Here is a 27988-nt window from a genome sequence, read left to right on the forward strand (position 1 = left end):
AATAAGATATGTATGTTTTAATAGACCAAAACCAAAAATTGTGGTTGATAATTTTCATAAAATTAACCTAAAAAATGGTTTAAATAATCTTAGATCAAAAACATAGAAAAAAAATAGTCGCAAAAGTTGCTCAAAAACTAGGCCCATCAATTTTTCAAGACATTACCAACGATGCTTTTTCTTCAATAATAAAAAGTGGGGTGATTATGATGTTAAACTATTTGTTTGAAGCCCTGTTATGTAGCCCAAAATTTATTATACTTTTTAACAAAAGTAAAATAAGTGTTACTGATAGAATAAAATCAAAAAACTAGCCCGCGTCATTGGTTATTTTTGGGCTTGTCGTGAAAAAAAGAAAACCACAAATCTCGATGACACCTCCAAAAAGTGGTGAAAATATTTTAGAAGGCGGAAAAAAAAGAAAAGAAATGGAACCAGGTGTGAATGACGGGTCTAGAAGGCGGACGGGACAGAGAGAAAGAGCTTTTCGACCACCCATCCAAAAAAAAATATATTCAGGGGTTCCGTCTGCTCTGACGTCTTCTTCGAATTGTGGACGTCGTTGTCTCTGTAAAGTATTGACCATCACAGAAGGAAAAAAATAGATCTTTCTCTCAATCCAGGAATAACATTGGTGAAGAAGGACAGTGAAGGGAAAGAGAAGACGTATGTATCCGGAAGCGTGTCATATATTCCGAAACGAGGTCTCATGGAGCCATCTACACGGTCGAATGAGCACCAGCACCACACCGGTCGGTTGTGAGAAGCAGCAGAGGAGAGCACCAGATGATCGTCCGGTTTTTGTGGATGGATGAAAGTGGAAAAAAACGGAGAAGAGAAATTAAAAGATTGAAAAGGAATGGATATATGAGAAAATGAGAAGGGAATGAGAAGGAGAAAATGAAGAAGAGAAAGAAGAAGACATGAAGATAAATCGGAATAGCCGATGAGCACAGAAAGTCCGTTTTTAGGCAATGAATAGAAGAAATGGAAAATCGGAAGAATGAATTGGCACTTTGATCGTTACGTTCAACTAATGTCCACCCTCTCACCTCAGAGTTTGAAAATCAAAAATTAGATCTACTTAGTATTGTTTATAATGAAAATACTTAATATGTTTCAAACATTCCACGGTGTAGTGATCATGCATTTGTCGGAAAACGCCTTCGAAAAAGCTATCCTTTTTTGTAAGGCCACCAAGGTTGAATATGGCTGTTTATATTTAAAGTTTTGGCACTAACTGTGGTCTATTGATTTTACAGTAACCGCCTGTTTACCAGTTGCGGTGTACGCATTCCGCCCATTTAAGTTGGCGATGTGAGCATTATGAGTCCACAAGGGAAGTGCTCCAAAGCTTTTATTGGACATATCGGAAATTAACTATATAGCTGTCAAAAGATAAGGCTTTGATTCCTTAAATTTACTTATGGGTTGATTATTGAAACTAGACTTTACCATAGGTGTTACAAGGGGCTAGGTTCTTCAGTAGCCCTACTGGGAATATTATGTGCAATTCTGAAATGGCAGCGTGAGCCCACGGGAATTCCTACTCTAAATGTCAGCATCATCATTATCAAGATAAGGAAGATCTTAAGAGTTTTGAGATTCTGAACTTCATAAACTCAACTTCCAATGTAGAACTTTATCAATCCTAATTTAATCAATAGTATTATCATACCTACACTTACTTGCGTAAGCTCTACACATTCTGATGAATGCGTAAAGTTCCGGGTAGGTCTGATCTATGAAAATCTACATAACTTACCTTTGCCCTCTTTAAACTAATCCAAACAACGCTAGATGGATAATTTGAGATATTTTTGACCTAAATTTGAAAAAAGAAACATCATTGGAGCTTTCAAAGTTTACGAGACAAGTTGGTGGCCCATCGATGTCGTCAGTGATGTGGAACCCGATTATATTTTGAATAGAGACAGGAGGAGATGCTCACGAGAAGTGGAGATGTTGCTCATGATGCTTATGATGATGATGATGATGATGACGATAAATGAATGAAAGAACTCAGGAGAGAAATGGAAGAAGCAAAAAAAAAAGCTCGGTGCCCCAGAGAGCCGCCCCGTGTTTGAATATGTTAATGAGGATTGACATTGGAATTGGCATGGCCCCATCCAAGAAATTACTTTTCTCGACTGATGAGCAACACATATAGAGAGAGAGAGAGAGAGAGAGAGAGAGAGAGAGAGAGAGAATAAGAGAGATCGATTAATGAATTTTCATTAGCAATGATGTCTAATTTTTTCTCGTTTTCTGACTAATTTCCTTAAACGATTTTTGTTGATCAGTTCTACGGGAAAGTAGAGGGAAACAAAAAGGTAGCAAGAAATGAAGAATATGAATACCAAGAAAGTATTGTACCGAAAATAATTTATTTGGAAGCGAGAGTTGGATTAGTGTTTTGGCGACTTCTTCACAGGACGGAGCAGACAGAATTGCATGGTTTTCTGAAAGAATCAATATTTTAAATTTAACTATTGTTGACTAGGGCTTCCATGGTAGGTTTCAGGGGTTAGAGGCCTGAATGAAACCTGCCCGTCTCACACTGATATAATTCACGCTATACGGCTAATTCTAGATGATCAGTTAAAATAGAGTCGAATGGTTCATGGGTACGAAATCATTTATACCTGCTCATCAATACGAATCACACAAGAATCGTTTCCCATGCTCAAGTAGTTGGCGGCTGAGAAAATTGTAACCATTCGTCCATTTGCATGCCATTTGTGGCCACCTCGAATCATCTTAAAAATAGAAGTTCAGTAAATTATGCTACGATCAAAAATTAATGTTTACTGATGCATACTGCTAAAACAATAAAAAACTTTTTATACAAATTTTTATAGCTTCTAGAAATGTATGCACCTCACTAGAAATCTGATGTGCTCTGACAATCAGATCAAGACCATTATCTTGGCAAAACTTCTCGATAGTGATATCGTCGAAGGAGAAAGAGATTCCTCTAGCTGAGAGTGACCAGCCAACATTCTGAAATTTTAAGATGATTTTGAAATCAATTGTGGTTGGCTGGTTACAGAAGTTTTCTCAGGATCCGACCAAACCAAATCACAAGCGAGACCGTACGATGGAATGAACGTAGGACGTTGGATCTAGAAAAAAATTAATTAATTATTTAATGTTTAGTTTACTACCTTATCAATATCCTCCAACTTTTGAATATGCGGTGAAATACCTCCGTGCATACACAAAACTTTATCCAAAATCAGAGCGGCCAGCGGCAAATGATTGAATGCATTAATGATGTGAAGCCATGCAAGTGTACCCTTTTTCCCGTACTTCATACGACATTCATCAAAGAATCCATAGGTCATTGTGGTGTTATAATCTTCATGGTTTCCACGACACAGGAACAAATGATCTGGATACAAGCAATGATAGGCCATCAGAAGCATGACAGTTTCAATTCCTTGACGACCACGATCCACGTAATCACCAAGGAATACGTAGTGAGAGATTCCCGGTGCACCATGTCTAAAAGATTGTTCGTTAAAAATGATGAAAGGAGCTTTTTTGAGGACATAAGAATACATTTTCATTTGTTTATTCAGTTTTTCGCGATGTTGATTGCTCGAATGTAAAATTTTTCAATTTATTATGCATGAATACGGTACCGGGTCTCGACGCGAACGGAATATTTTAAATGAATGCTGTGAGAGGGCACCTTTAACGAGTACAGTAGCAAGATTTTTATCGATTGATTTGTTGAAAAGTTGATTTTTTAGAATTATTATTACACGTAAAACAAATATACAAAAAAAGAAAAATCGATAAAATTATGAAAGAACGGGTAGAAACTACTTTATTCATTAAAGGCACACACGTTTTTTGGGGGCATTCATGTAAAACTTTTTGTCGCGTTGAGACCGGGTACCGTACCGTACCATTGTTCCATAAATTGCAAAATTTTCTGTCCAATTCAACTATTTCATGAATATGAGTACTTTCTGGATTTCTAAATTGTAAAGGGTGCCTATAATCAACAGAAATTCCTCTTTTTGGTACACGCGGACAGAAACAATTGTAAAGGGAAAATACTAGGAAACATGTCATCGTATTTCAATCAATCAACAATTTCATGTTTGCGATGTACGAGGAATTTTTGATGAGAGACCCTTTATAATTCTGAACCAATTGTTTCTGTGAAATAATTTGAGGGGCCTCTTTCACACTTACATTCCAAAAATTCGCCGTAGATCACCGAAATGTCCGTGCAAATCTCCAACAATATGAACCGGAAGACAATCTTCATCGACTCTCATCAAAGTACTGAATGAACCAAACGATGCTGCCGCATAATTTGAAATAATTCTAATTTCTTCTTTAGAAACTGTAACATCCACCTCGGCTGGAGACTTTTCTTTCATTGGAGCAGTCATCAGACGGGATATGAATGCCTTCAGATATGCCACTCTTTCTTGATCATTCTCGCTGTCTTCGTCTTGATCAACTCGTTCAGATTCTTGGATCATTTCAAAATCGTTAAATGATTTTGTTAAAAAATAAATTGAAACGTTTTTAATCCGATAAACATCACAATTCCTAATAAAAACCAACGTGAAAAATTTAATAGGAAATTAGAAAGTTCACGAACTATTTTCGGCGCTTCCCTACTCTATGATATAAACCAGCAACATTTTTACCAGGAAGTGTGCGACAAATCCCATTTTCTTTCTCTGTTTTTCTGCTTTAACAAATTTTCCCCTATTGGAGTGAACGCCCCCTAACTAAGTATTTAACTAAATGAGAAAACAATGCCCCTTCTTTTTTGTCTCTCTCCTCTCAGAAAAATGCGATAATTGTTTGTATTTTTTAGAGCGCTAAAATGACTGACAAAAATGACAGAAGTTTATTTTTTGGATAAGGTTCGTGCGGTCTTACTGCATGAAATTGAAGGAAAAAACTCAATTTTGTGTTATTTTGATACTAATTATTCAAATAGAAGTTTACATTTGACATGTACAGTTAGCGTTGCAGTGAGGTTGTGTAATTGGAAATCGGTGCCCCAACCCGCTCAAATGGAGGATCCGGATAGCATCATATGATTTTCCCTTACTTTTGAATTTTTGAAAATAGCAGCTTTTGGTTAAATTCTGAATTTTTAAAAATTAACTTCCGTACAAGCTATCATACTTTGTTTGGCATTTTCTGGTATATTTGGTCGTGCTGAACAATTTTTTGAAATAAAACAGAATCGCTTCATATGATTTTCCCATACTTTTGAATTTTTGAAAATAATAGCTTCTGGTTAATTTCTGAATTTTTAAAAATTAACTTCCGTACAAGCTAGCATACTTTGTTTGGCATTTTCTGGTATATTTGGTTGTGCTGAACAGTTCTATAAAATAAAAAAGAATCGCTTCATATGATTTTCCCTTACTTTTGTATTTTTGAAAATAATAGCTTCTGGTTAATTTCTGAATTTTTTAAAATTAACTTCCGTACAAGCTAGCATACTTTGTTTGGCATTTTCTGATATACTTGGTTGTGCTGAACAGTTCTATAAAATAAAAAAAAATGACTTCATATGATTTTCCCTTACTTTTGAATTTTTGAAAATAATAGCTTCTGGTTAATTTCTGAATTTTTTAAAATTAACTTCCGTACAAGCTAGCATACTTTGTTTGGCATTTTCTGGTACATTTAACTATGCTGAACAGTTCTATAAAATAAAAAAGAATCGCTTCATATGATTTTCCCATACTTTTGAATTTTTGAAAATAGCAGCTTTTGGTTAATTTCTGAATTTTTAAAAATTAACTTCCGTACAAGCTAGCATACTTTGTTTGGCATTTTCTGGTATATTTGGTTGTGCTGAACAGTTCTATAAAATAAAAAAGAATGACATCATATGATTTTCCCTTACTTTTGAATTTTTGAAAATAATAGCTTCTGGTTAATTTCTGAATTTTTAAAAATTAACTTCCGTACAAGCTAGCATACTTTGTTTGGCATTTTCTGGTATATTTGGTTGTGCTGAACAGTTCTATAAAATAAAAAAGAATGACATCATATGATTTTCCCTTACTTTTGAATTTTTGAAAATAATAGCTTCTGGTTAATTTCTGAATTTTTAAAAATTAACTTCCGTACAAGCTAGCATACTTTGTTTGGCATTTTCTGGTATATTTGGTTGTGCTGAACAGTTCTATAAAATAAAAAAGAATGACTTCATATGATATTCCCATACTTTTGAATTTTTGAAAATAATAGCTTCTGGTTAATTTCTGAATTTTTAAAAATTAACTTCCGTACAAGCTAGCATATTTTGTTTGGCATTTTCTGGTACATTTAACTATGCTGAACAGTTCTATAAAATAAAAAAGAATCGCTTCATATGATTTTCCCTTACTTTTGAATTTTTGAAAATAATAGCTTCTGGTTAATTTCTGAATTTTTAAAAATTAACTTCCGTACAAGCTAGCATACTTTGTTTGGCATTTTCTGGTATATTTGGTTGTGCTGAACAGTTCTATAAAATAAAAAAGAATGGCGTCATATGATATTCCCATACTTTTGAATTTTTGAAAATAAAAGCTTCTGGTTAATTTCTGAATTTTTAAAAATTAACTTCCGTACAAGCTAGCATACTTTGTTTGGCATTTTCTGGTATATTTGGTTGTGCTGAACAGTTCTATAAAATAAAAAAGAATGACATCATATGATTTTCCCTTACTTTTGAATTTTTGAAAATAATAGCTTCTGGTTAATTTCTGAATTTTTAAAAATTAACTTCCGTACAAGCTAGCATACTTTGTTTGGCATTTTCTGGTATATTTGGTTGTGCTGAACAGTTCTATAAAATAAAAAAGAATGACTTCATATGATTTTCCCTTACTTTTGAATTTTTGAAAATAATAGCTTCTGGTTAATTTCTGAATTTTTAAAAATTAACTTCCGTACAAGCTAGCATACTTTGTTTGGCATTTTCTGGTATATTTGGTTGTGCTGAACAGTTCTATAAAATAAAAAAGAATGACTTCATATGATTTTCCCTTACTTTTGAATTTTTGAAAATAATAGCTTCTGGTTAATTTCTGAATTTTTAAAAATTAACTTCCGTACAAGCTAGCATACTTTGTTTGGCATTTTCTGGTATATTTGGTTGTGCTGAACAGTTCTATAAAATAAAAAAGAATGACTTCATATGATTTCCCCTTACTTTTGAATTTTTGAAAATAATAGCTTCTGGTTAATTTCTGAATTTTTAAAAATTAACTTCCGTACAAGCTAGCATACTTTGTTTGGCATTTTCTGGTATATTTGGTTGTGCTGAACAGTTCTATAAAATAAAAAAGAATGACTTCATATGATTTTCCCATACTTTTGAATTTTTGAAAATAATAGCTTCTGGTTAATTTCTGAATTTTTAAAAATTAACTTCCGTACAAGCTAGCATACTTTGTTTGGCATTATCTGGTATATTTGGTTGTGCTGAACAGTTCTATAAAATAAAAAAGAATGACTTCATATGATATTCCCATACTTTTGAATTTTTGAAAATAATAGCTTCTGGTTAATTTCTGAACTTTTTAAAATTAACTTCCGTACAAGCTAGCATACTTTGTTTGGCATTTTCTGGTATATTTGGTTGTGCTGAACAGTTCTATAAAATAAAAAAGAATGACTTCATATGATATTCCCATACTTTTGAATTTTTGAAAATAATAGCTTCTGGTTAATTTCTGAATTTTTAAAAATTAACTTCCGTACAAGCTAGCATATTTTGTTTGGCATTTTCTGGTACATTTAACTATGCTGAACAGTTCTATAAAATAAAAAAGAATGACTTCATATGATTTTCCCTTACTTTTGAATTTTTGAAAATAATAGCTTCTGGTTAATTTCTGAATTTTTAAAAATTAACTTCCGTACAAGCTAGCATATTTTGTTTGGCATTTTCTGGTACATTTAACTATGCTGAACAGTTCTATAAAATAAAAAAGAATCGCTTCATATGATTTTCCCTTACTTTTGAATTTTTGAAAATAATAGCTTCTGGTTAATTTCTGAATTTTTAAAAATTAATTTCCGTACAAGTTAGCATACTTTGTTTGGCATTTTCTGGTATATTTGGTTGTGCTGAACAGTTCTATAAAATAAAAAAGAATGACTTCATATGATTTTCCCTTACTTTTGAATTTTTGAAAATAATAGGTTCTGGTTAATTTCTGAATTTTTAAAAATTAACTTCCGTACAAGCTAGCATATTTTGTTTGGCATTTTCTGGTACATTTAACTATGCTGAACAGTTTTTTGAAATAAAAAAGAATGACTTCATATGATTTTCCCTTACTTTTGAATTTTTGAAAATAATAGCTTCTGGTTAATTTCTGAATTTTTAAAAATTAACTTCCGTACAAGCTAGCATACTTTGTTTGGCATTTTCTGGTATATTTGGTTGTGCTGAACAGTTCTATAAAATAAAAAAGAATGACTTCATATGATTTTCCCATACTTTTGAATTTTTAAAATAATAGCTTCTGGTTAATTTCTGAATTTTTAAAAATTAACTTCCGTACAAGCTAGCATATTTTGTTTGGCACTTTCTGGTACATTTAACTATGCTGAACAGTTTTTTGAAATAAAAAAGAAACGCTTCATATGATTTTCCCATACTTTTGAATTTTTGAAAATAATAGCTTCTGGTTAATTTCTGAATTTTTAAAAATTAACTTCCGTACAAGCTAGCATACTTTGTTTGGCATTTTCTGGTATATTTGGTTGTGCTGAACAGTTCTATAAAATAAAAAAGAATGACTTCATATGATTTTCCCTTACTTTTGAATTTTTGAAAATAATAGCTTCTGGTTAATTTCTGAATTTTTAAAAATTAACTTCCGTACAAGCTAGCATACTTTGTTTGGCATTTTCTGGTATATTTGGTTGTGCTGAACAGTTCTATAAAATAAAAAAGAATGACTTCATATGATTTTCCCTTACTTTTGAATTTTTGAAAATAATAGCTTCTGGTTAATTTCTGAATTTTTAAAAATTAACTTCCGTACAAGCTAGCATACTTTGTTTGGCATTTTCTGGTACATTTAACTATGCTGAACAGTTTTTTGAAATAAAAAAGAATGACTTCATATGATTTTCCCTTACTTTTGAATTTTTGAAAATAATAGCTTCTGGTTAATTTCTGAATTTTTAAAAATTAACTTCCGTACAAGCTAGCATACTTTGTTTGGCATTTTCTGGTATATTTGGTTGTGCTGAACAGTTCTATAAAATAAAAAAGAATGACTTCATATGATTTTCCCATACTTTTGAATTTTTAAAATAATAGCTTCTGGTTAATTTCTGAATTTTTAAAAATTAACTTCCGTACAAGCTAGCATATTTTGTTTGGCACTTTCTGGTACATTTAACTATGCTGAACAGTTTTTTGAAATAAAAAAGAAACGCTTCATATGATTTTCCCATACTTTTGAATTTTTGAAAATAATAGCTTCTGGTTAATTTCTGAATTTTTAAAAATTAACTTCCGTACAAGCTAGCATACTTTGTTTGGCATTTTCTGGTATATTTGGTTGTGCTGAACAGTTCTATAAAATAAAAAAGAATGACTTCATATGATTTTCCCTCACTTTTGAATTTTTGAAAATAATAGCTTCTGGTTAATTTCTGAATTTTTAAAAATTAACTTCCGTACAAGCTAGCATACTTTGTTTGGCATTTTCTGGTATATTTGGTTGTGCTGAACAGTTCTATAAAATAAAAAAGAATGACTTCATATGATTTTCCCTTACTTTTGAATTTTTGAAAATAATAGCTTCTGGTTAATTTCTGAATTTTTAAAAATTAACTTCCGTACAAGCTAGCATACTTTGTTTGGCATTTTCTGGTATATTTGGTTGTGCTGAACAGTTCTATAAAATAAAAAAGAATGACTTCATATGATTTTCCCATACTTTTGAATTTTTGAAAATAATAGCTTCTGGTTAATTTCTGAATTTTTAAAAATTAACTTCCGTACAAGCTAGCATACTTTGTTTGGCATTATCTGGTATATTTGGTTGTGCTGAACAGTTCTATAAAATAAAAAAGAATGACTTCATATGATATTCCCATACTTTTGAATTTTTGAAAATAATAGCTTCTGGTTAATTTCTGAACTTTTTAAAATTAACTTCCGTACAAGCTAGCGTACTTTGTTTGGCATTTTCTGGTATATTTGGTTGTGCTGAACAGTTCTATAAAATAAAAAAGAATGACTTCATATGATTTTCCCATACTTTTCTATTTTTGAAAAAGATGGTTTTTGGTTGAATTCTGCACGACCAGGTGTCCGGTATGCCAGCCCTAGTGGTGCCCAATCGCCTATAATTTGAAATTTTCGAACAACTGAAAAAAACTGAAAACAAAACATACCTGAGCACAGTCTCCTCGCGTGGAAATGACCCAGCAAGGGGGTTTGCGCGTTTCTCGTGAGCGTGGGAAAATTTTACCACTGAAAAGTGATTTCCTTCTTTTTTTGCTACTTTAAAGTCGGTTTCCTGGTTTTTACTTAGCTAGCGATTGTTCATATGACTGAAAGGAAGGTGGAGAAAAAAGAAATTCCGAATTTAATGCAAAAATAAAGACACTGCCTAGAAAAGTAAAATCAACCAAAAATTGAGTTTTTATCGAAATTTTCATGTTCATTATCAATTTTCGGTTTAAAACTGTTTTCCATTTGAAATATAGTCTTCGATTGAACTTGATGAAATTAAAAAATGAAGAAAAAACACAAAATTTTGCGTTTTCGGATATTTCTCGAATTCCCACGCAATGCACGAGAATCGCGCCAACAAACCGATTTCCAGCTGAGGAGACTGTGGATCCCATAGCATTTGGGCGCACTGTTTCTGTAATAGAAAATCACTAAATCATACTACAAAAAAGTGTTTTTTTTTGTACGTTTTCTTGTTCTTATCTTCAATAAAGATCCACGATTGACTTGAAACATTTTATACACGAAAAAATTCATTTTCAAAGCAGGTTCGTAAAACTTCACTAGTTTAAATTATTTAAACAGAAGACAACATATTTGGCGCCATCAGCTCAGAATAAGAAGTGTCGTTGCTTGTGCTTACTATTAGCTGAAGTTGGTCGTTGCCGGAGTTTTATATTTGACAGCTTCCGTGGGCTCAGATGTAGACCATATTTCTGGTACATGGTTTTTGCTGTATCCTCGATTGTAGAAATTTCAGCGGACGGAAACCTTGTTCTTGAAAGTCTTAAGATTAGCAGGAGAACCAGTCATCAGTTGACAGTATTTTTATAGCCCACTCCTTTGAAGTCACTGCGGTAGATCTCCATTTTTAGTGTAGTTGGTATCCATCTCTTTTCGCGTAAATACTTTTCTTGGACAGACGTTTACAGTTCAGCAGCGTCGCAGTGAAGTTGTGTTACTTGAATTCGGCAGGTTCAAAGTGATGTTTCTTGCAGACGCGCAGCTTGTTGAGAAGATTAAATCCAAGTGGGCTTTCTGTAGTTTCATCTGAAATATTCAACATTTAAGGGTGATTTCTCAACATAATCTGTTAGACAATACAACGATATTATAGAAACTTGAAAGTCTCATAACTTTGTAGTGTCCACACTCTTTACTTATAGCACTTACAAAAATTGGAGCCAGCATTATCCGACCACGGAACCCATTCATACTTCAGCGATGATTGGTGGAAGTTTCGGAACTTTGGGGTTTAGACACCCAAGTTGTTCGCTGAAAATAAATATATTTAACTCGGCTTTCTGACAGTAAACTAACACCAAACCGCATTGATTGACCAAGTAGTGGAGTTGCCAATTGCTGTCTTTCCAAAAGTTCAAATCGACAAGCTCCATCCGTTGCTGTTTCAGCTGGCATCTTGAATGGGAATTTGTCGTTTTCACCCGGAACATCATAGCCATTTTGATTCTGTAATTTTTATTGTTATCAAGTCACTATTCCGGTCCATTAATAACATACCAAGATTGGGAAGTCGCTTCTATTAATGGGCTTGTACTGAAAAACTTTCAGATTTGGAAGACAGCCGTCGTACAAATAGTCGTAGAGTACCAATGCGTGACTTATAATTGTCTTGGTATGCGCGTCCATCACGTAATAGATCTGAAAATCAAACGGTCAGTTAATGTATGTACATCAAATAATGTAACTTCCATTACCTTTTTTCGCATTCTTGGTTCCTTTGGCGTGGTAGAATCGGAATACACAAGATAATACGAGCAAGCCTTGTACTCCATCTGATCCTCAACCTAAAAAAATGGCAAAATAATACCAATAGTCTCATCAAACTTTTCCTACCACAAAATTTGAATTCTCAGTATCATACACCAATCCTATTTTTTTTTACTTTTGTCTTGTAGACGCTTGGTGACCGTGGTGAGAAGTCATCTAGGATCAGGTCGTGTGGATAGATTGCACTTGCCGCCAGGAAGAAGGCATAGGCTCTTCCGTTGATGACTGGAGGCGGATGTGACGGTTTCACTTTGTTGAGAAGGCCGCGTTCTTCGCTGAAATATTCGAGAATTTAAAATCGACATTATATCGTTCTTCTCGATTTACTGTAAACACTCACACCGTGAAATTCTTTTTTTTTTTCTTTTTGATTTTTTTGCAGATCCATAGTCGCCAGACGTTTTTTTCCAGAAGGCATCTTTGGATTCTGAAATTTTTTGAATTATCATTTTTATACTTATTTGCTACTGTTCTGATATTTCAATATCAAGCATGATAAAATCAAACAATAATGAGGAACAAAAAAAACAACAAATGCAAAGCAAAATATTTAAAAAACAGCAATAATGGATTTCCGAGTTGGGAAGAGTCAGATAGATGAGAGGCAGAGAAAGAGATCACGGAAATTGAGTGGAGTACATAGATATTGGGTGAGGGAGGCAGACGGTAGGGAACATACAGAGCATTTTTTTTCACATCTACGATTTTAAACGGAGGCGCATTTACTCGGAATTGCCGCTCGTTCAGTCTTCATTTTAAATAGTTTTGTGTAAAATTCGCGAGATCACACATAGATCACTATTAATTTGTGGGCAAGCAATATAATTATTATCGAAAAGATACGATGGATCGCAAAATTTTTTAAAATTTTATTTTGATCTATCTTGCTGACTAGACTCCTCCCCTTCCTTCAACGAGACAACCACAACAAAAATAACACCTTTGAAAAGATTAGGGGCGGAGTCCAGTTCCAATGGTAGATCAAAAATTAATTATGAGAAAAATCCATTCATACCATCGTAGAAGTGGAAAAAATGCAGTGTAGGAACAGTCCAAATGTCGTGGTGTCAAGCTGTCTCATTGCGGTTTGATCTACCAAAAATGCGGGAACATTTTTCCAGAAAAATGTGATGTCTCCGCACACTCTTAACCATGCAAAATCAGATGAGATGTATTCGTCTCAATTCCCGCAATTCTCGGAGATCAAACCGAAATGAGACATTCGGGCTCCACGTGTTTTCACTGATCTTCGAGCAAGAAAAAATCTATAAGGTTTGGAAAGTATCGATTTAGATTTTTAATTTGGTTGTGAAACATTCAGGATGCTGATGCTCGTGATACTTCCATTGTTTTCAAGAGAACGCTATTATCGAAAAAATACAATCGCACAAATTTCTCATAATTTTTATTTGATCTACCTCGTTGACTAGGCTCCTCCCCTTTCTTCGATGAGACAGCCACAACAAAAATAACAACGGCAACAAGATTAGGGGCGGAGCCTAGTCAACAAGGTAGATCAAAATTATGAGAAATTTGTGCGATTGTATTTTTTCGATAATATCAGGAACGTTTTTTCTACATCGACGATGCATTGAAGCAGATTACCTACAAACGTCTTATGGTCGTAATTGGTTAATATTTTTGTAGTTATAAAATTTTTGATAGATTTGCTAGAAATCGAAATATTCACACAAACGTCCAATTTTCAGAACTCTGAAAAGTTCGAGTTGTCAGGCATCTCTGATGTGTAACTTTTAAACGGTGAAAGATACAAAAAAGTTGTCAACATATAATTTGTTCATTTAGAAATGCTTAACATTTTTGTAGTTGTTCATAAATAGAAATCTGTCACGCAGTCTAAGATATACCAGTCGGAAGAGAAAATTGTAATTTTTGCAACTAATTTTCGGTACTTTTTCAAATTTTAAGATATCAACCCCATGAACTACAATTGTAAAGGGTGCCTATAAGCCTATTGATGTAGATTCACGGAGCGCCAATGTAGAAATAAGTTCCACCAGCTATACTATATTTATTCCTGATCATTCTCGCTGTCATCGTCTCGATCAACTCGTTCAGATTCTTGGATAATTTCAAAATCGTAAAATAACTTTTTTTGAAATAAATTAAAATGTCTTTAATCCCATAAGTATTACAATTTCCAATAAAAACCACATGAACTACAAATTGACCGGAAAGCAATTAACATTTAACAGGAAATAAATAAATACACGAATAAATTTATGCACTGCCCAACTCCATGATATAAGCTAGCAAAGTCTTCACTCCCTCCACATAATTCCATATGTTGTTCTTCTCATTTTGTGAGTGAGCCATATCGTCAGCTGCTCCGATTGGCAGAAGAAGTACGCTTTTTCCGGTGAGCTCTTGGAATGTCAAAGTGATTGGAATGGAGCATCCTTCGCGAATTCTATCCGGTTCAACACCATGGACACGCTTCATGGCCCGAGCTCCGGCGAGGAAGTTGGAATCGTTGACGTCAACAACCCACGGCTTAGCACTGTGCCCTGGACGTGGCTTGAAAACATTCGGTGATCCACGTTCTGCCCATACTTTGTTGAGATACTCTACAGTAAGACGATTAACTTGCTCTGGATCCATGTCAGGCACAATACGGATCGAGAACTTTCCGATCACTTTTGAAGGGATTACTGTCTTCTCTCCAGGTCCATAGAATGCTCCCTCAATTCCATGGAATGCAAGTGACGGCTCGCGCCATCTACGGAGAAGAAGTGTCTTCTTGTCTTCAGTTGGAAGCTTTGAAGCTCCAACACTGTCGCGGAACTCAGCCACATCGAACTCAATATCATCATAAGTCTTTTCTTCAGCAGCCGATAATGGAGCAACTTGTTCGTAGAGTCCTGAAAATAATTACATATTGCATAATGATGATTGTTTGATTTTCCATAAAGTTATCACTAAAAATTATCAAGAATATATATTTTTGATCAATGATACTTATAAATACTCTTATCAGTACAATTTTCAACCCACTTACCTGGAATCTTAATTCGATTATCAACAGTTGTCAACTGCGACATCACCCACATCAGATCTTGTAGAGGCTCATGAATGACTCCTCCGAACACTCCAGAATGAAGATCTTGCTTGATTCCAGTGACTTCCACAAAGAATGAACAAATTCCTCGGAGTCCATAAGTGAGACACGGCTTCTTGGTTCCAAGCCAATAACTGTCCGAAATGCAAACAAAATCGACGCCGGCCAAGAAACGGTCCTTTTCTCGTTCCAAGAGTTCAGGAAGACCCACGGATCCAGATTCTTCCATTCCTTCGAGGCAGAATTTGATGTTGACTGGGAGATCGATTCCGTTCTTCTGAGCAGCACGGATTGCGTGGAACCAGCAGAGGACTGGTCCTTTGTCGTCAGAAGATCCACGTCCAAATAGTTTTCCATCTTTTTCAACCAACTCAAATGGCTCAGTATCCCAGCCGTCAGATTTTGCGGCAGGTTGGACATCTGCAATACGAATTTTAAAAAATACGGTGATTTTCAGACTTACCCAAATGTCCATAGACCAGAAGGGTCTTCTTGTTCTTATCACTTCCCAGAGTTCCCAACAAAACTGGTGGCAGTTTGACAGTTTTTCCCTCCAACTCCTGCGTTCCCAAGTCAGCGAGCTCGCAGATAGTTCCAATTGTCTCCAGTTTCTCTTTCATCCAATGAACCATTCGAATTGTTTCATCTCGTTTAGATGGATCTCCTGACACACTTTGAATTGCCACTGCTTCACGAAGAAGCTCCTTCAGATTATCGTAATCTCCGTCGATTTGTTGAAAGACATTGGTCAAATCTACCGTCATTCTGGAAATAAATATTATTAGAAGATTTAGTTATTTCTCAAGAAAGCGTTTGAAAAGAAAATATGACCACGGGGAAACTTCCAGTAAGAACAGAAAATAAGAATCGGAAAACGGTTTCGGAAACCCAAACAGAGTGAAATAATGATAACGAATGTCACGCTATGTCTCGGTTTCTGTTGCCACCCACCAGCAGCTGTACAGTGCACACAAATTTGATAAAGGAGATTATGGGTAAATAGGAAAAAATTGGCAATTTTCGTTGAAAAGTTTAGTTCGAGATTGTCTTGGAAGTGAGGAACAAACATGAGATCTGCGGAGAAATTCAGAAAATATCGATAGAAATTAAAATAATAGGTTATTTTGAAAATTAATGCAAAGCTTTCGGAAATACAGAGTTAAAATAATCTTGAAAATATTTTTTTAAATCACAAAAAAAACTAAAAGAAGAATAAATTAATAATAAGCAAGACTCTAGTCGTTGCGAGACCATTGGGAATCCCACAAGCGCGCACCTTTAATTGTGGTACTGTACTAATTTTCCTTTGCAGTTTTGAAACACAAAAAATTTAATTTATCAATTATTTTTCGTTTACGAAAAGAAATTCATCACTTTCCAGTTTTATTTTTAAACTAATATTTTTTGGATCAAAATTTTATTCATTATTGTAAATTTTGTTCGTTTCGAATCGAAAGTTATTTGTCTTGCTGTAAAAAAATAGGTTTTTCGCAAAATTTTGGCAAACTTGCGTTGTCAATTGACACACAGGTTTAGTTACTGTGTAACATAACGTGTGTTTCTTGTTAATAGCAACGAAAATTGATTGTTCAGCAAAAAAAGGAACAGAACTGCCGTTTCCAATTTATTTATCAACGATTACTCATTGTTTCTCTCATCCTTCTCCTTTGAACCAGAGACCCCACTAAAACGCAAATACGCTCTATCGCAATCTACTTGTTTTTTTTTGTTTTCAGCGGTGTTCACACAGCACTTAGCAGACGGACAGACTCCATTCAGCTCGAGTTATCGATTTGTGATGGGTGCTCTTCTTGCTGCTCCATTTTGTGCTGCTTCGGTAAGTTATATTAAATTAAAAATTGATTGAACAATTCGAAATTAATTATATTTCAGGCAGCATGTTGTTTCGGAAGCTCTGCGTGCTCATTGTGTTGCTCAGCATGCCCGGGAGCAAAGAACTCGACAACAACTCGGATAATGTACGCACTGATGCTTATTTCAGCAACTTTCATGGCTGTGGTGATGCTTCTTCCAGGCGTTCAAAAGAAATTAGTAGAAGTAAAAATTTAAATAGAAAAAAATTAGAATAAAAGTTAATTTAAAGAACAAATGGCTTTGTGACGGCCTAAATGAATACGCTGGAGTCAATTGTGAACATGCAATAGGTTATCAAGCAGTTTACCGAGTTTGTGCAGGAGCAGCGAGTTTCTTCTTCCTCTTCATGCTATTAATGTTTGGAGTTTCTTCCTCAAAAGATGGAAGATCTTCAATTCAAAATGGCTTCTGGTTTTTCAAATATCTCCTCATGTTTGGAATTATTGGAGGATTCTTCTTTATTGGAAGTGAAACCTTGGCAACTCGTAAGTAAATTGAGTCTTTCAAATTAAAAATATAAATTTTCAGCTCTCATGTATATTGGAATGCTTGGAGCTTTTCTATTCATACTGATCCAACTCATTCTCATCGTTGATTTCGCTCACGGACTTGCCGAATCTCAATACGAAGACAACGATTCTCGTGCATGTTATGCTGGTCTTCTTATCACAACTTTTGGCGGTTTTCTCGTCTGCTTGATTGCTGCCGTTTACGTATTCATCAACTACGCTATTGGAGATGGATGTGGTCTTCCAAAGTTCTTCGTAATCTTCAATGTGCTAATTTGTGTGGCTATTAGTCTTCTTTCCGTTTCTCCGATGGTTCAGGAAGTTAATCCACGATCTGGACTTCTTCAGCCTGTTGTTATCAGTGCATATATTATTTATTTGACATGGTCCGCTCTTTTGAGTAATCCAAGTAAGTATTATCAACTGTTTATAAACTTCTGACGCTGTTTGAAGAATTCGCTTATTGATTTTCAATAAGCAATCTATCAAATTTTTTGCTTTATTCGAGTCAACATAGCCCAAAAATACAGGCTTTTGTTACGAGAATTTTCAGAATCGTCTCTTTTTATTTTTGTGACGGTTCAAAATTTTGAAGACAGTAGAAGATTTGTATCAACGTTTTTGAACTGCCATTTAAAGAAATTTAGCAATTTTGAAACGTCTCGTTATGTAATTCGGTATTTTTGAAAAGTAATTTCAATTCCATATAATACAACAAAAAATTCAGATGAATCGTGCAATCCAACTCTTGCCAATGTCACCCAATCAGCAATTCCAACAGGAGGTGTCACCAAGGATGACTCATTTGTAACACCGCTCCCCGTTCACTCGTTGATTTCTCTTCTCATTTGGCTCATTTGTCTCGTGTATGCCTCGATTCGTAACTCTTCGAACACTTCGCTCGGAAAAATAACTGGAGACAACGAGGAACATGTTCAGCTGAGTGAGTTCTTGCGAAATTGAGTCATCTGATTTTCATAGTACAAAACACAAACCATAATTTTTCAGACGACGTCGAAGGTGGAAAAGCATGGGATAATGAAGAAGAAGGTGTCGCGTATTCGTACAGTTTCTTCCATTTTATGTTCTGCCTTGCTTCTCTCTATGTCATGATGACCCTGACTTCATGGTATCATCCGGACAGTGATCTAGCTCATCTCAACTCGAATATGGCATCTGTTTGGGTCAAAATGTTCTCTTCGTGGATCTGTGGAGGTCTCTATGCGTGGACTCTTGTTGCTCCAATTATATTCCCGGACAGAGAGTTTTAACGAACCGAAGACATTATGATAATCTGTACATCTACTTTTTCTCTACTTTGTGCATGCTTTCTCTTTATATCTGATCCTCATTCTCTCTTCCTACATAATAGTCATTCTTGTATGATATTTTTACGCATTATACTACTTTGAAAACAAATAAAATCTCAAATATTTTTGAATTGTCGAACTCTAAAAATAGAAAAATTTCCAAGAAAATGTTCATAGACCACGATTTGGTGAAAATTGAATTTGGCAAAAGTGGGGGTCTAGAGGGTCTGAGGATGGGAGAGGTTGACACATTCGGATTTTTATTTAGAGGTTCACAACTTCAAAAGTATTCCTGAAACTGCGACAAAATGCATTCATCTCGTAAGTTTTTTTGGAATTTATTAGCAATCAATCAGAGTTCCGTGAAGACTTGTTTAGCTTTATTACGAGAACACACCAATTCAGAGAATGCGTATTGCGCAACATATTTGACGCGCAAAATATCTCGTAGCGAAAACTACAGTAATTCTTTAAATGACTACTGTACGTGTTGATTCTAGAAGAATTCTTTTCGAAACCGAGCCCGTAAATCTACATGTATATGTATTACGGGAACAATAAATAATGAGCATACGTATTTAGTGCATTTTATTTGACGCGCGATATCTCTTAGCGAAAACTACAGTAAGAGCTTAAATATCAGTTGTTATTTGAGTTCTTACTGTATTTCGCAAAGAGATATCGCGCGTCAAATAAAATGCACGAAGTACGCATTCTCATGATTTATTGTTCCCGTAATAGTAGTCATTTAAATAATTACTGTAGTTTTCGCTACGAGATATTTTGCGCGTCAAATATGTTGCGCAATACGTATTCTCAGAATTTTGTGTTCCCGTAATAGCTATAGATATAAAAACAATTTTTGAGCAATTTCATACGAGCAAGTAAAATGTTTCATCGTTCAAAAATTCCGTTTTGTAAGTTTCCAGCTACAACTCTTCCTCAATGAGTATATTTTTAGAATCTTTTCCATCACTCAGCGTCTTTCTCGTTTCTTAAAAGATTTGTTTGAGTAGGCGGTGTTCGTTGTATTTAAAGTGAAATGATTGACAACGCACAACAGCTTCATCATTAAAACTCTCTGCTTGTCATCTTCTTTAAAGACAAAAAAACAACATAGTCGTGTTGTCATCTTCAGGAATTTTCTCCTTCTGGAGAAGAAGAAGAGCATTTTTTCTGGTACATAGTTTTTTGAAGATGGCTCAAGATGGAGCAGAAGAAGAAGGACACACGTCTTCTTCATCCGGAGAAGGAAGGCCAAACATCTTTCACACACACCGAATCGAGTCAACTCATCCTCGAGACATAAGAGAGATACTCTTCTTCATCTAAAAGAGTCATACTTTTCACACATTTCCCACGAGACAGATGCGTGGGAGCCGAGACAGAAAAAAGGGGCGGTGCCTAGGAGATGAAGAAGCACACTTTTATCGGTTTTCTGAATCTTTTCAAGTTTTTTGTTTTGTTTATACCATGCGACAAATACATCTCTTTTTTTAGACACTGTGTTGCGCACAGATTGCAAACGTTTTCAAAAATCGAAGTTATGCTTCTAGAAAGTGCCGCCATTCGTTCGTGGAAACACTAAACTATAGTTTTAGGTTCTAAACGTTTTATGATAAATCCTGGTGTTATCAGAGATCGCGGCGAGACCCACTCAAAAAACATAGTGTACCTTTAAACTGTGGTGTCAAACTTTTGTGAAACTGCGTCTCGGAAGTATGTCTCGGAACGTGGCTTAATGTCTCTCATTTTAATCGCCAGACTGGCAAAGTCAACAGGCAACTATGCAGCCTTACGTTCCAGCCTGGCGTATTTTTCCGGAATTTTTCGAAATATCAACACTCTATAAGAATGGGCCTACGCCAGAAGTGGGTAGGCACGAGGTAGGCCACCTCGAGAGTAATGCAAATATTGCCGAAGCTACGTGTGTTCGAAATATATCTGATTTATGTTGTGCTGCAAAATAGTCTTGACACCACATTACTGAAAAATGAAAAGACCTGAAGAGATACAAGTCTCACTTTTTAATCATAAAAAACTAAACGTCATACATCATAGACTAAGTCGGCAATTTTATTTATCTGTGAGGTCCAGAGTGTTGGCAAGTTTTGATGCATAATTGTTGCTTCACCATAAGTGTTTTTCTCTCACTTTATCCATTTGATGCTCATTTTTTTTCAAGTGGATGATAGTGCCTGTTTTTCCTAGTATTTTCATATTGTTATTCTGCGTAAAACAATCACATTTCTGAAAAAAAAATTATGAATCCTATCCTATCCTTGACAAAGACATTATTGAGTAAGAAGTATTCAAAGGAACACAAAGTTCGTAGAATCTACTTTTTGAATGCTCCATTCAAAAGATTTGAAGACGTTTTGTTGTCAGTCATTTTTTTTTGTTTTTCATTCTTGGCACATATTCTGAAATCGTTTTTAACGCTAGGTCTTACTCAAATCTTGGCATCTTACCGCTATGTTTAAGAGATTTTCAGTACTAGAGTCTTTTTTTTATAGGTCCTGTATCTCGGATCTGTATCTGTATCTCGGTACATACTTAATTCTTTTTTTTTCTAATTTGGAAATTAATCTAAATCTAATCATTTTTCCCGTCATTTTTGGCGTGAATCTGAAGTTTTTGGTAGTTTGACCTAGTGCAACTAGGCTTTAACGGGCTCCCATTCTACGCTCTCAATTTTGAGTATGAATTCTATGAAATTATTCTAAATTCTAAATTTACCTTTCCATACACTTGCCAAATTTAGGAACTTAAACCCAGTCGACCATATTTTCGGCCTGGTTAGTCACAATCCTTACGTTTTCTCCATCTCTAACTAAGGACCCCAAGCTACTCACTCACATTTCCTTTTCCTTTTCCTGTTTTTTTTGTTCAAAGTTCAATAGAAACACAGGATTTTCATCATTTACTGTTCCATTTTCTTTCATATTTTTTATCTCTCTTCTTCTTCTTTTTCTTAATGAGGATCTAAAATCTGAACAGAATCTCGTTAGGTTTTAAATTAGATTTTTCTCTATTTTTTGTTCTACCTAGAAAGCAAACCAGGGATGCAATTTCGGCTCCTCAAAGAGAAGTTTTTGCAGCTCAAGTAATCTGCCCAAATCTGGAAAAGAAATCAGCTTGAAAATGCTAATTTTATAGTCATTCAACCCGTCCTGCAAAAATCTTGAAAATTCCGAGTTTAGAAAAAATATTGCATTTGAAGTATAGTTGAATTTTCTGAAGTTCCTTTTTTATTGAATGGTTCTCCTTGATTATAGGTTTAAAAAATGGAACATTTATTTATTTCTTCTGTTCTTCGTTTTTTTCAGACAAAGTTAACCTTGAAATATTCTACTTTAAAAACTTGGTGAACACAATTTTTATCCAATAACAATAGTTATAGAAAAACACTGACTAAATATGTCAGCTTTGTACAATTTTCAAATGGAAGTTAATTCCTCTGGGTAATTTTCTATAAATGGAAATCTGATTTTGAGGCGACCTACCTACGCCTATCTTTCTTTTGAAAATGTCGCCCAATAAAATAGTTTGATATACTTCGTTTATGTACATAACTGATTCTCCCCCTGAGCCACCTTGGTTTTATTTTTTAGAACATTTCTTATTTTTTAAAGAAGCTAACATTTTGGTTTTTGCTCCTTCCACATCCGTCTCACCGTCCCAAGGCTCATATCTATTTTGGACCTTTTGAAGTTTTCAAAAAAGTTATTTCCCGTTTTCTTCCTTCCAATTTTTGAAAAACCTAAAACCAAGTGAAAGAAACCAAACAACATCTTGAAATTCCAGACATTATATATAATATTGTTTTTCCAAGAAAGGGAACCATATTATGCGCACATGATAAGTGTACGTGTTATTTTTCTGTAAAAGTAAGGAAGGACAAAAAAGACGGCACGAAAGTTTGAATATTCCAGAACAGAAGATGAAAAGAAAGATGATTTATTCCTCTATGTTTTCACTCAGATCTCTTGGGAATTCATTCCTGAAGACTGAGCCGAGATGGCTCGTTATCTTTCTTTCCCATTCTCATCTATTTGATGCTACCACAAAAAACGTCTTTTCTGTACTTTGTGTTTCCAATTTCAAACTTTATTTTTTTATAGTTTTCGAGATGATGGGTGCTGCGAGAGCTGGATTCTACAAGAAGAGAGTGTCCAATCCGATGCTGACCCCCAAGAAGGTAAGGTTGCTCTTTGCACTTTAAGAATAAGTTTCAACATTTTCCAATAGTTTACAGAAAACCTACCAACTAAGCAGATATATTCCTACATACCAACACCTACCTAGGCTTTGTACATAGAATCTCGAAGTTTAGGCCGCTTTCTGACAAAATTTTAATTCTGAAAAGCTGATCTAGGCAACTTCCTTTTATTCTAATTCATTTTTCAATTGTATGGCAAGTTTTTGACAGAAAGTTGCCTTTTAAAAGAATGAAAAATTCTGTCATGGAAATGTCAAAAAATTTCAGAACTGTTTTAATAATTTACGTTCTACGAATTAAGAAAAATGTTTGAGAAATTCAAGTTTGCACTAATATTGATATTTTTCAGAAACGAAATTCTTCTGCCTCGGTGACATCTTCACCAGCTCGTTCAACAACCAATCGTCTTGCTGTTCCGAATCCTCCACTCAGAAAACGTAGTGGTAGTGCTCCATCAATCAAATTAATTACACTTGCATCGATTTGGAACCTGAAACATGAGCATATTAGAGCACTGAAAACAACATGGGCTCGGTTATGTGAACCTCCGAGAGCCAACTGTAAAGGAATTGTGAGCCTTGTTGAGAGAGTGTGGGAAAAGTTGGATACAGTGAGTTGGAAATGGTATGAATGTTTTTTAAATTATGTTTCAGAAAGACAAAGATGTTCGGAATATTTTCTACAATGCAGCATTTGTTGATTCAATGCATGAAAGGTGTGAACGGAGGTAGATATTAGTTTAACGTTTTTGGTTATACTAACGGCTTGCTTTATCGTTTATTTTGCTTGCTTGTTATTGTTTCAGCGGTTTTCAGGCATAATGTCTTAATTTAAACTATCTCTATTTCAACTGTGTCTATTCCAGAAGATCTGGATCAATTGCCACCCTTCGAGATCATACACACTTTTTTGTGTCCCTGGTTTCTCAAGTCGTGTCTAGTTTGGAAAAAGAGCCCGCAAAGATTTTGGAGCACCTGGATCACATTGGTCAAAGTCATGCGTATCTGAAAAGATATGGTTTCAAGTCATCACATTGGGAGAAGGTCGGAGAATATTTTGTGGATCATGTGGTGATACAGGTTGGTTTGATACTAATGAAGGTCCATTCATATTTCTGCTTGAAAATACTTTTTTCATAAGGGGCTTCTATGGACATGCCTGCCAATGGCTATTTTTTTAGCAAGGCCAGCGTAAGTTGCCTTGAAGACCGACAGTCATTCTGAGCACTTACTTGAGAATTTATTGCAGTTTTTGAGCACCTAGAATTTTTATGTTCAAAGATCAAAAGTTTATATTCTGTATATAGTTTTGAAAACTTTTGAATCTTCAACACAAAGCACATTTATCTTCTTTTTCGCTTATTTACTATCTTCGCACCTTCTCGCTATTTTCGTATTCCTTTTGAAAATTGAATTAGTTTCCGATAGGAAGAGATCTTCGAACTCTTGCGGGCATCAATTCTACACAACTTTTGTTCGCGGAGTCCAACTTTTTTTTTCATTTTGAAGTAGAGTGTAGGTGAACTTGGGTCAACGCATTGGGTTTAATTCAATTGGAACTTGAAGTTAACATGCCCAAATTAGCTGGCAATTAATTTGTGGTTCTCTAATTGTCAGGCAAACTAGAAGTTCAAGAAAGTTCTTAAAAGAAATAGTAAGTTTTCAATCTAGAAATAAAATCTTCAAATTGATAAAGGCGTTGGCAGTAAACTATATATTTTGGCGAGCTGTCTTTCATAGCACATGTGCTAAACCGCCCACGCTAGATTTAATCATTAAAATTTAAATTTCCTTATAGAAAAGTATTCTATCCATTTCATTTTCCAGGATTGCGTTCGCGGTTTCCCTGAAGCATGCCGGGCCTGGACTGTACTCGTTTCATCAATTGTGGACCGGCTGCGAGCGGCTCCAAGGAGAGGAAGCTTCCTGAACTCTCCATCTTCATCAAGGTTTACAACATTTTTTACTTATTGTATTACCAAAATCACGTTTTCAGAAGAGGAAGCATGTGCACATCATCACAGTTGAGCATCAATGACGAAGCTCCAAAATGTCCTTTCATGTCGAAATCTGCAAAGTTTGTAGCTCGAACTGTTACAGTGTTACCATAAAATATAAATTCAGCAATTCGGTGACCCGCTTGTCTTGCTCTGAATCCGTGTCTCGTCGCGGATCCATTGTACTTCCAGCCACTACAATTGATATGTCAACGCTGAAAGATGCTCTTCCAACACCACCACACAATCTTCATCAGAATAATAATCATGTGATTGCCTAATAAGTTTCATTTGATAATATGAGTTAATAATTGTGAGAACCTTTTTTCCTTGTCAATAAAAAATCATTTATGCAAATGTCAATTAAAAATAAAAATCCTTGAGAAAAAACCGTGAGAAATATTTCGAAATTAATATAATGTTCAACTTTACGTGATCTGGATAGATCACATTGTAAGATAAAACTTGAAAAATCAATATTGCAATAAGAATGGGAAAATCAAATCAGTTTAGTTTTTCCAACTACTACCACCAACTTCACTCCATTATCTATGCTCCATTATCTACTAAAAACTATTTGGTAAGTATGGATTGACGTGGTATCGAGAACGCCAACAAGCTTCCGACGGTTGCCTCGAGGCGACCTTTAATTTTGAACGGGATCCACGAATACCAGTAGTTGGAGGTTCGTATATTTATTGGAACTAAACTGCAGCAGAGAAATCAGTTAACCTCACTGAACCCATTAGATGTGGAAGTTGAACTTTGATAAGGCTTCAGTGCAAATACTTAAATACGACAGAAATCAATAGTAAATATGTAGTCAGTGACGTGATCATTCGATGTTTTGTGTATTACTGCACTGGTACGATTAGAGTAGGGTATAATTTCTGTCTTATTTTTGTCAGTTGCGTAGGGATACTGATAGTTGTCCATTAGGGCATCAAGTATGTCATAGCTGAAGTTTAATGATTGATTGTTTTCATTCCAGGAAAAGTTCTTCACTCGTCAAACAAGCCAGCATGGTCGCACTCTTGATGTTCATAAACGACGGGAGCAGCAACTCGTGCAGTCTCCGAGGTGCTCCAATCGTATTGGCTCGTGTTCATGGTCTGTTTGCTGATGAGAAGCATACCGTTGTGGTAGTTGAACGTTCGAAACGTGAATGGTACGTACCGATTCTCGATCTTCGACAAGGATTTGTTTCGGCGAAATGCACTCGTCATGGAAAACAGTTTTAACTGCAATCCTCGAAGTTTTGGTTGATAAGATGGACAGCAATGCGATGGGACATAAAGTTGCGAAGTCTCCGAAGGAGACATTCGTCATTGGATGATGCGAGAGTCAAATTCAAGATATGAAAGATACTGGAACTTCTCCTCACTCATCCAGAGTACTGCTTCAAAAGGTGCAATTCTTTATGGGGAACCTGTCACTGGAAAGGCTTCAACGAAAGCAGTTGCAAACAACAGCTGCAACATTCATCCGTGCAACTGGATCTGGTTCTGAAACAAAGTGGAGAAGATGCTCGTCTTATACCAAAAATCATCCAAATTGCAAAAAATCATGTTCCTGCGCATGTCTTCATTGATGAAATTGATGCAGTTGGTACCAAGTGATTTGATACTTCTTCATGTGGAAAACAAGAAGTTCAACGAACTCGTATCGAGCTCTTGAATCAATTAGATGTTTGAGAATCGTGGAGATGTGAGCGTTATCAAGGCAACGAACAGAATTGACTCGCTGGATCCCGCTCTGATCTGTCCTAGACGAATTTATAGAAAGATGGAGTTGCCGAAATCAGATGAGAAGACTAGACAGAAGGCTAAGTCAACTAAAAATGCCTTGAAAATTATTTATTTTCAGATCAACACCACTGGAACGACAATTCAGAAATCTGTAATCTATGAGACAGTATTGGAAAGGAGAAGAGCATCAGTGGCCAAGTGGCAATTATACGATCAGCTCATGGGAAAGAAAAGAGCTTTTTAGTTTGGTTGTAGTGGAAAATAAACAGTTTTTTTTGTGGTTTTTACCGTTGGCAAAATATGTTGTCAAAATGACCAAATACTATAATAAAATTTCAATTTTTAATTCAATTATTGAGTTTTTCCTACAATGTTTGAATATGAATTAAAAAACAAAAACAATTTTTTTTGGACGACCATTTCCAAAAAAGTTTTGAATTGTTTTTTTAAAATAATATTTGATCATTGTAGCGCCGTAGGCGTGTTAACACTAATTTACCCACTGTTATCAGCGTCCCAAGATGCTTAAATTTGTAGCTAGATTACGAGTTTCTTCTAAAAAAATTTCAGCAAAAATTAAGTTTTGGATTCACAGATTTTCGAAGGAAATAAAAATTATTTCCATTCAAAATCTCACACATTTCGTTAATCTTTAATTACTAGTCGGAAATTCAATGAAGTACGAACGATATTACTTCCTAATGAATACTATTTAAGTCATGTGAACATCTGTAATTTTTGGTGTTGTGGTACTTTCTGCCATATAATATTCAGACTCTTCAGACTCTAAAACATCATATACCGCATTGAGTAGGTTTGCGTCGAAGTATCAGATTGGGAGCATCAATTTTTTAAAATCAATTTTCGAGACAGCGAGAAGGTCATCCTCTTTTGGTTCGAGCACTCCACATGGTGCATCAACTTCAAGCCTCTTCACGTTGGTGCTCTTGATTCCATTTTCGGTTGGGCTTGGATGTCTCCTAGTGGGAC

The 27988-nt window shown here is 35.0% G+C and overlaps 4 protein-coding genes, 1 non-coding gene and 2 pseudogenes across 9 annotated transcripts; 3 read left to right on the plus strand and 4 right to left on the minus strand.

Annotated features, from left to right (window-relative positions):
• Positions 1-2370: 2370 nt before the first annotated feature.
• On the minus strand, positions 2371-4520 carry Y40H4A.2 (Serine/threonine specific protein phosphatases domain-containing protein). The gene is made up of 6 exons (NM_074208.5): positions 4210-4520; positions 3168-3507; positions 3051-3125; positions 2881-3003; positions 2646-2759; positions 2371-2462 (listed from the first exon to the last, which is right to left on the minus strand). The coding sequence occupies exons 1-6, from the start codon at positions 4503-4505 to the stop codon at positions 2409-2411; spliced, it is 1002 nt and encodes a 333-aa protein (NP_506609.2). The 5' UTR covers positions 4506-4520; the 3' UTR covers positions 2371-2408.
• Positions 4521-10542: 6022 nt separating this feature from the next.
• On the minus strand, positions 10543-12711 carry R11H6.6 (annotated as a pseudogene). The gene is made up of 7 exons: positions 12605-12711; positions 12378-12537; positions 12190-12279; positions 11993-12133; positions 11792-11941; positions 11689-11746; positions 10543-10886 (listed from the first exon to the last, which is right to left on the minus strand). Coding segments are annotated over exons 1-7 (1050 nt in total).
• Positions 12712-14382: 1671 nt separating this feature from the next.
• pes-9 (Peptidase M20 dimerization domain-containing protein) lies at positions 14383-16103 on the minus strand. Its single transcript, NM_074209.9, has 3 exons — positions 15802-16103; positions 15279-15758; positions 14383-15141 (listed from the first exon to the last, which is right to left on the minus strand). The coding sequence occupies exons 1-3, from the start codon at positions 16100-16102 to the stop codon at positions 14501-14503; spliced, it is 1422 nt and encodes a 473-aa protein (NP_506610.1). The 5' UTR covers position 16103; the 3' UTR covers positions 14383-14500.
• A 971-nt stretch (positions 16104-17074) lies between these two features.
• Positions 17075-19158, plus strand: R11H6.2 (Serine incorporator). Its single transcript, NM_074210.6, has 6 exons — positions 17075-17175; positions 17232-17396; positions 17443-17698; positions 17742-18131; positions 18450-18665; positions 18731-19158. The coding sequence occupies exons 1-6, from the start codon at positions 17137-17139 to the stop codon at positions 18991-18993; spliced, it is 1329 nt and encodes a 442-aa protein (NP_506611.1). The 5' UTR covers positions 17075-17136; the 3' UTR covers positions 18994-19158.
• Positions 18166-18274, minus strand: R11H6.8. The gene has a single exon (NR_069980.1). It is a non-coding gene; the product is annotated as an Unclassified non-coding RNA R11H6.8 (non-coding RNA).
• A 182-nt stretch (positions 19159-19340) lies between the features above and the next one.
• glb-22 lies at positions 19341-25607 on the plus strand (the record flags this gene model as incomplete). 3 transcript variants are annotated; one of them, NM_001269671.3, is made up of 8 exons in its annotated part: positions 19341-19353; positions 23157-23233; positions 23604-23864; positions 23908-23981; positions 24120-24333; positions 25081-25202; positions 25250-25330; positions 25378-25531. In NM_001269671.3, the coding sequence occupies 8 exons, from the start codon at positions 19341-19343 to the stop codon at positions 25529-25531; spliced, it is 996 nt and encodes a 331-aa protein (NP_001256600.1). The 3 variants fall into 3 exon arrangements, with proteins under 3 accessions (NP_001256600.1, NP_001256601.1, NP_001256602.1); NM_001269672.3 differs by lacking the exon at positions 19341-19353 and having other exon boundaries at positions 25378-25604; NM_001269673.4 differs by lacking the exon at positions 19341-19353 and having other exon boundaries at positions 23159-23233; positions 23908-23969; positions 25378-25607.
• Positions 25608-25845: 238 nt separating this feature from the next.
• On the plus strand, positions 25846-27244 carry R11H6.7 (annotated as a pseudogene). Its single transcript has 4 exons — positions 25846-25935; positions 26242-26418; positions 26643-26854; positions 27117-27244. Coding segments are annotated over exons 1-4 (607 nt in total).
• The last annotated feature ends 744 nt before the right edge of the window (positions 27245-27988 follow it).

Source organism: Caenorhabditis elegans, chromosome V (genome assembly GCF_000002985.6).
Source record: "Caenorhabditis elegans chromosome V".
NCBI classification, from domain to species: domain Eukaryota; kingdom Metazoa; phylum Nematoda; class Chromadorea; order Rhabditida; family Rhabditidae; genus Caenorhabditis; species Caenorhabditis elegans.

Excerpts from the sequence above, each read along its gene's own strand:
- Y40H4A.2 (NM_074208.5), bottom strand. The coding sequence starts at position 4,505 with ATGATCCAAGAATCTGAACGAGTTGATCAAGACGAAGACAGCGAGAAT. Across the intron at positions 3,508-4,209 it reads CTACGGCGAATTTTTGGAAT|ACATGGTGCACCGGGAATCT; the intron begins GTAAGTGTGAAA and ends ACAATCTTTTAG. Across the intron at positions 3,004-3,050 it reads CGGATCCTGAGAAAACTTCT|AATGTTGGCTGGTCACTCTC; the intron begins GTAACCAGCCAA and ends TTAAAATTTCAG.
- pes-9 (NM_074209.9), bottom strand. The coding sequence starts at position 16,102 with ATGACGGTAGATTTGACCAATGTCTTTCAACAAATCGACGGAGATTAC. Across the intron at positions 15,759-15,801 it reads TCTGGTCTATGGACATTTGG|ATGTCCAACCTGCCGCAAAA; the intron begins GTAAGTCTGAAA and ends TTCGTATTGCAG. Across the intron at positions 15,142-15,278 it reads TAATCGAATTAAGATTCCAG|GACTCTACGAACAAGTTGCT; the intron begins GTAAGTGGGTTG and ends AATTATTTTCAG.
- R11H6.2 (NM_074210.6), top strand. The coding sequence starts at position 17,137 with ATGGGTGCTCTTCTTGCTGCTCCATTTTGTGCTGCTTCG. Across the intron at positions 17,176-17,231 it reads CTCCATTTTGTGCTGCTTCG|GCAGCATGTTGTTTCGGAAG; the intron begins GTAAGTTATATT and ends ATTATATTTCAG. Across the intron at positions 17,397-17,442 it reads TTCAAAAGAAATTAGTAGAA|AACAAATGGCTTTGTGACGG; the intron begins GTAAAAATTTAA and ends GTTAATTTAAAG.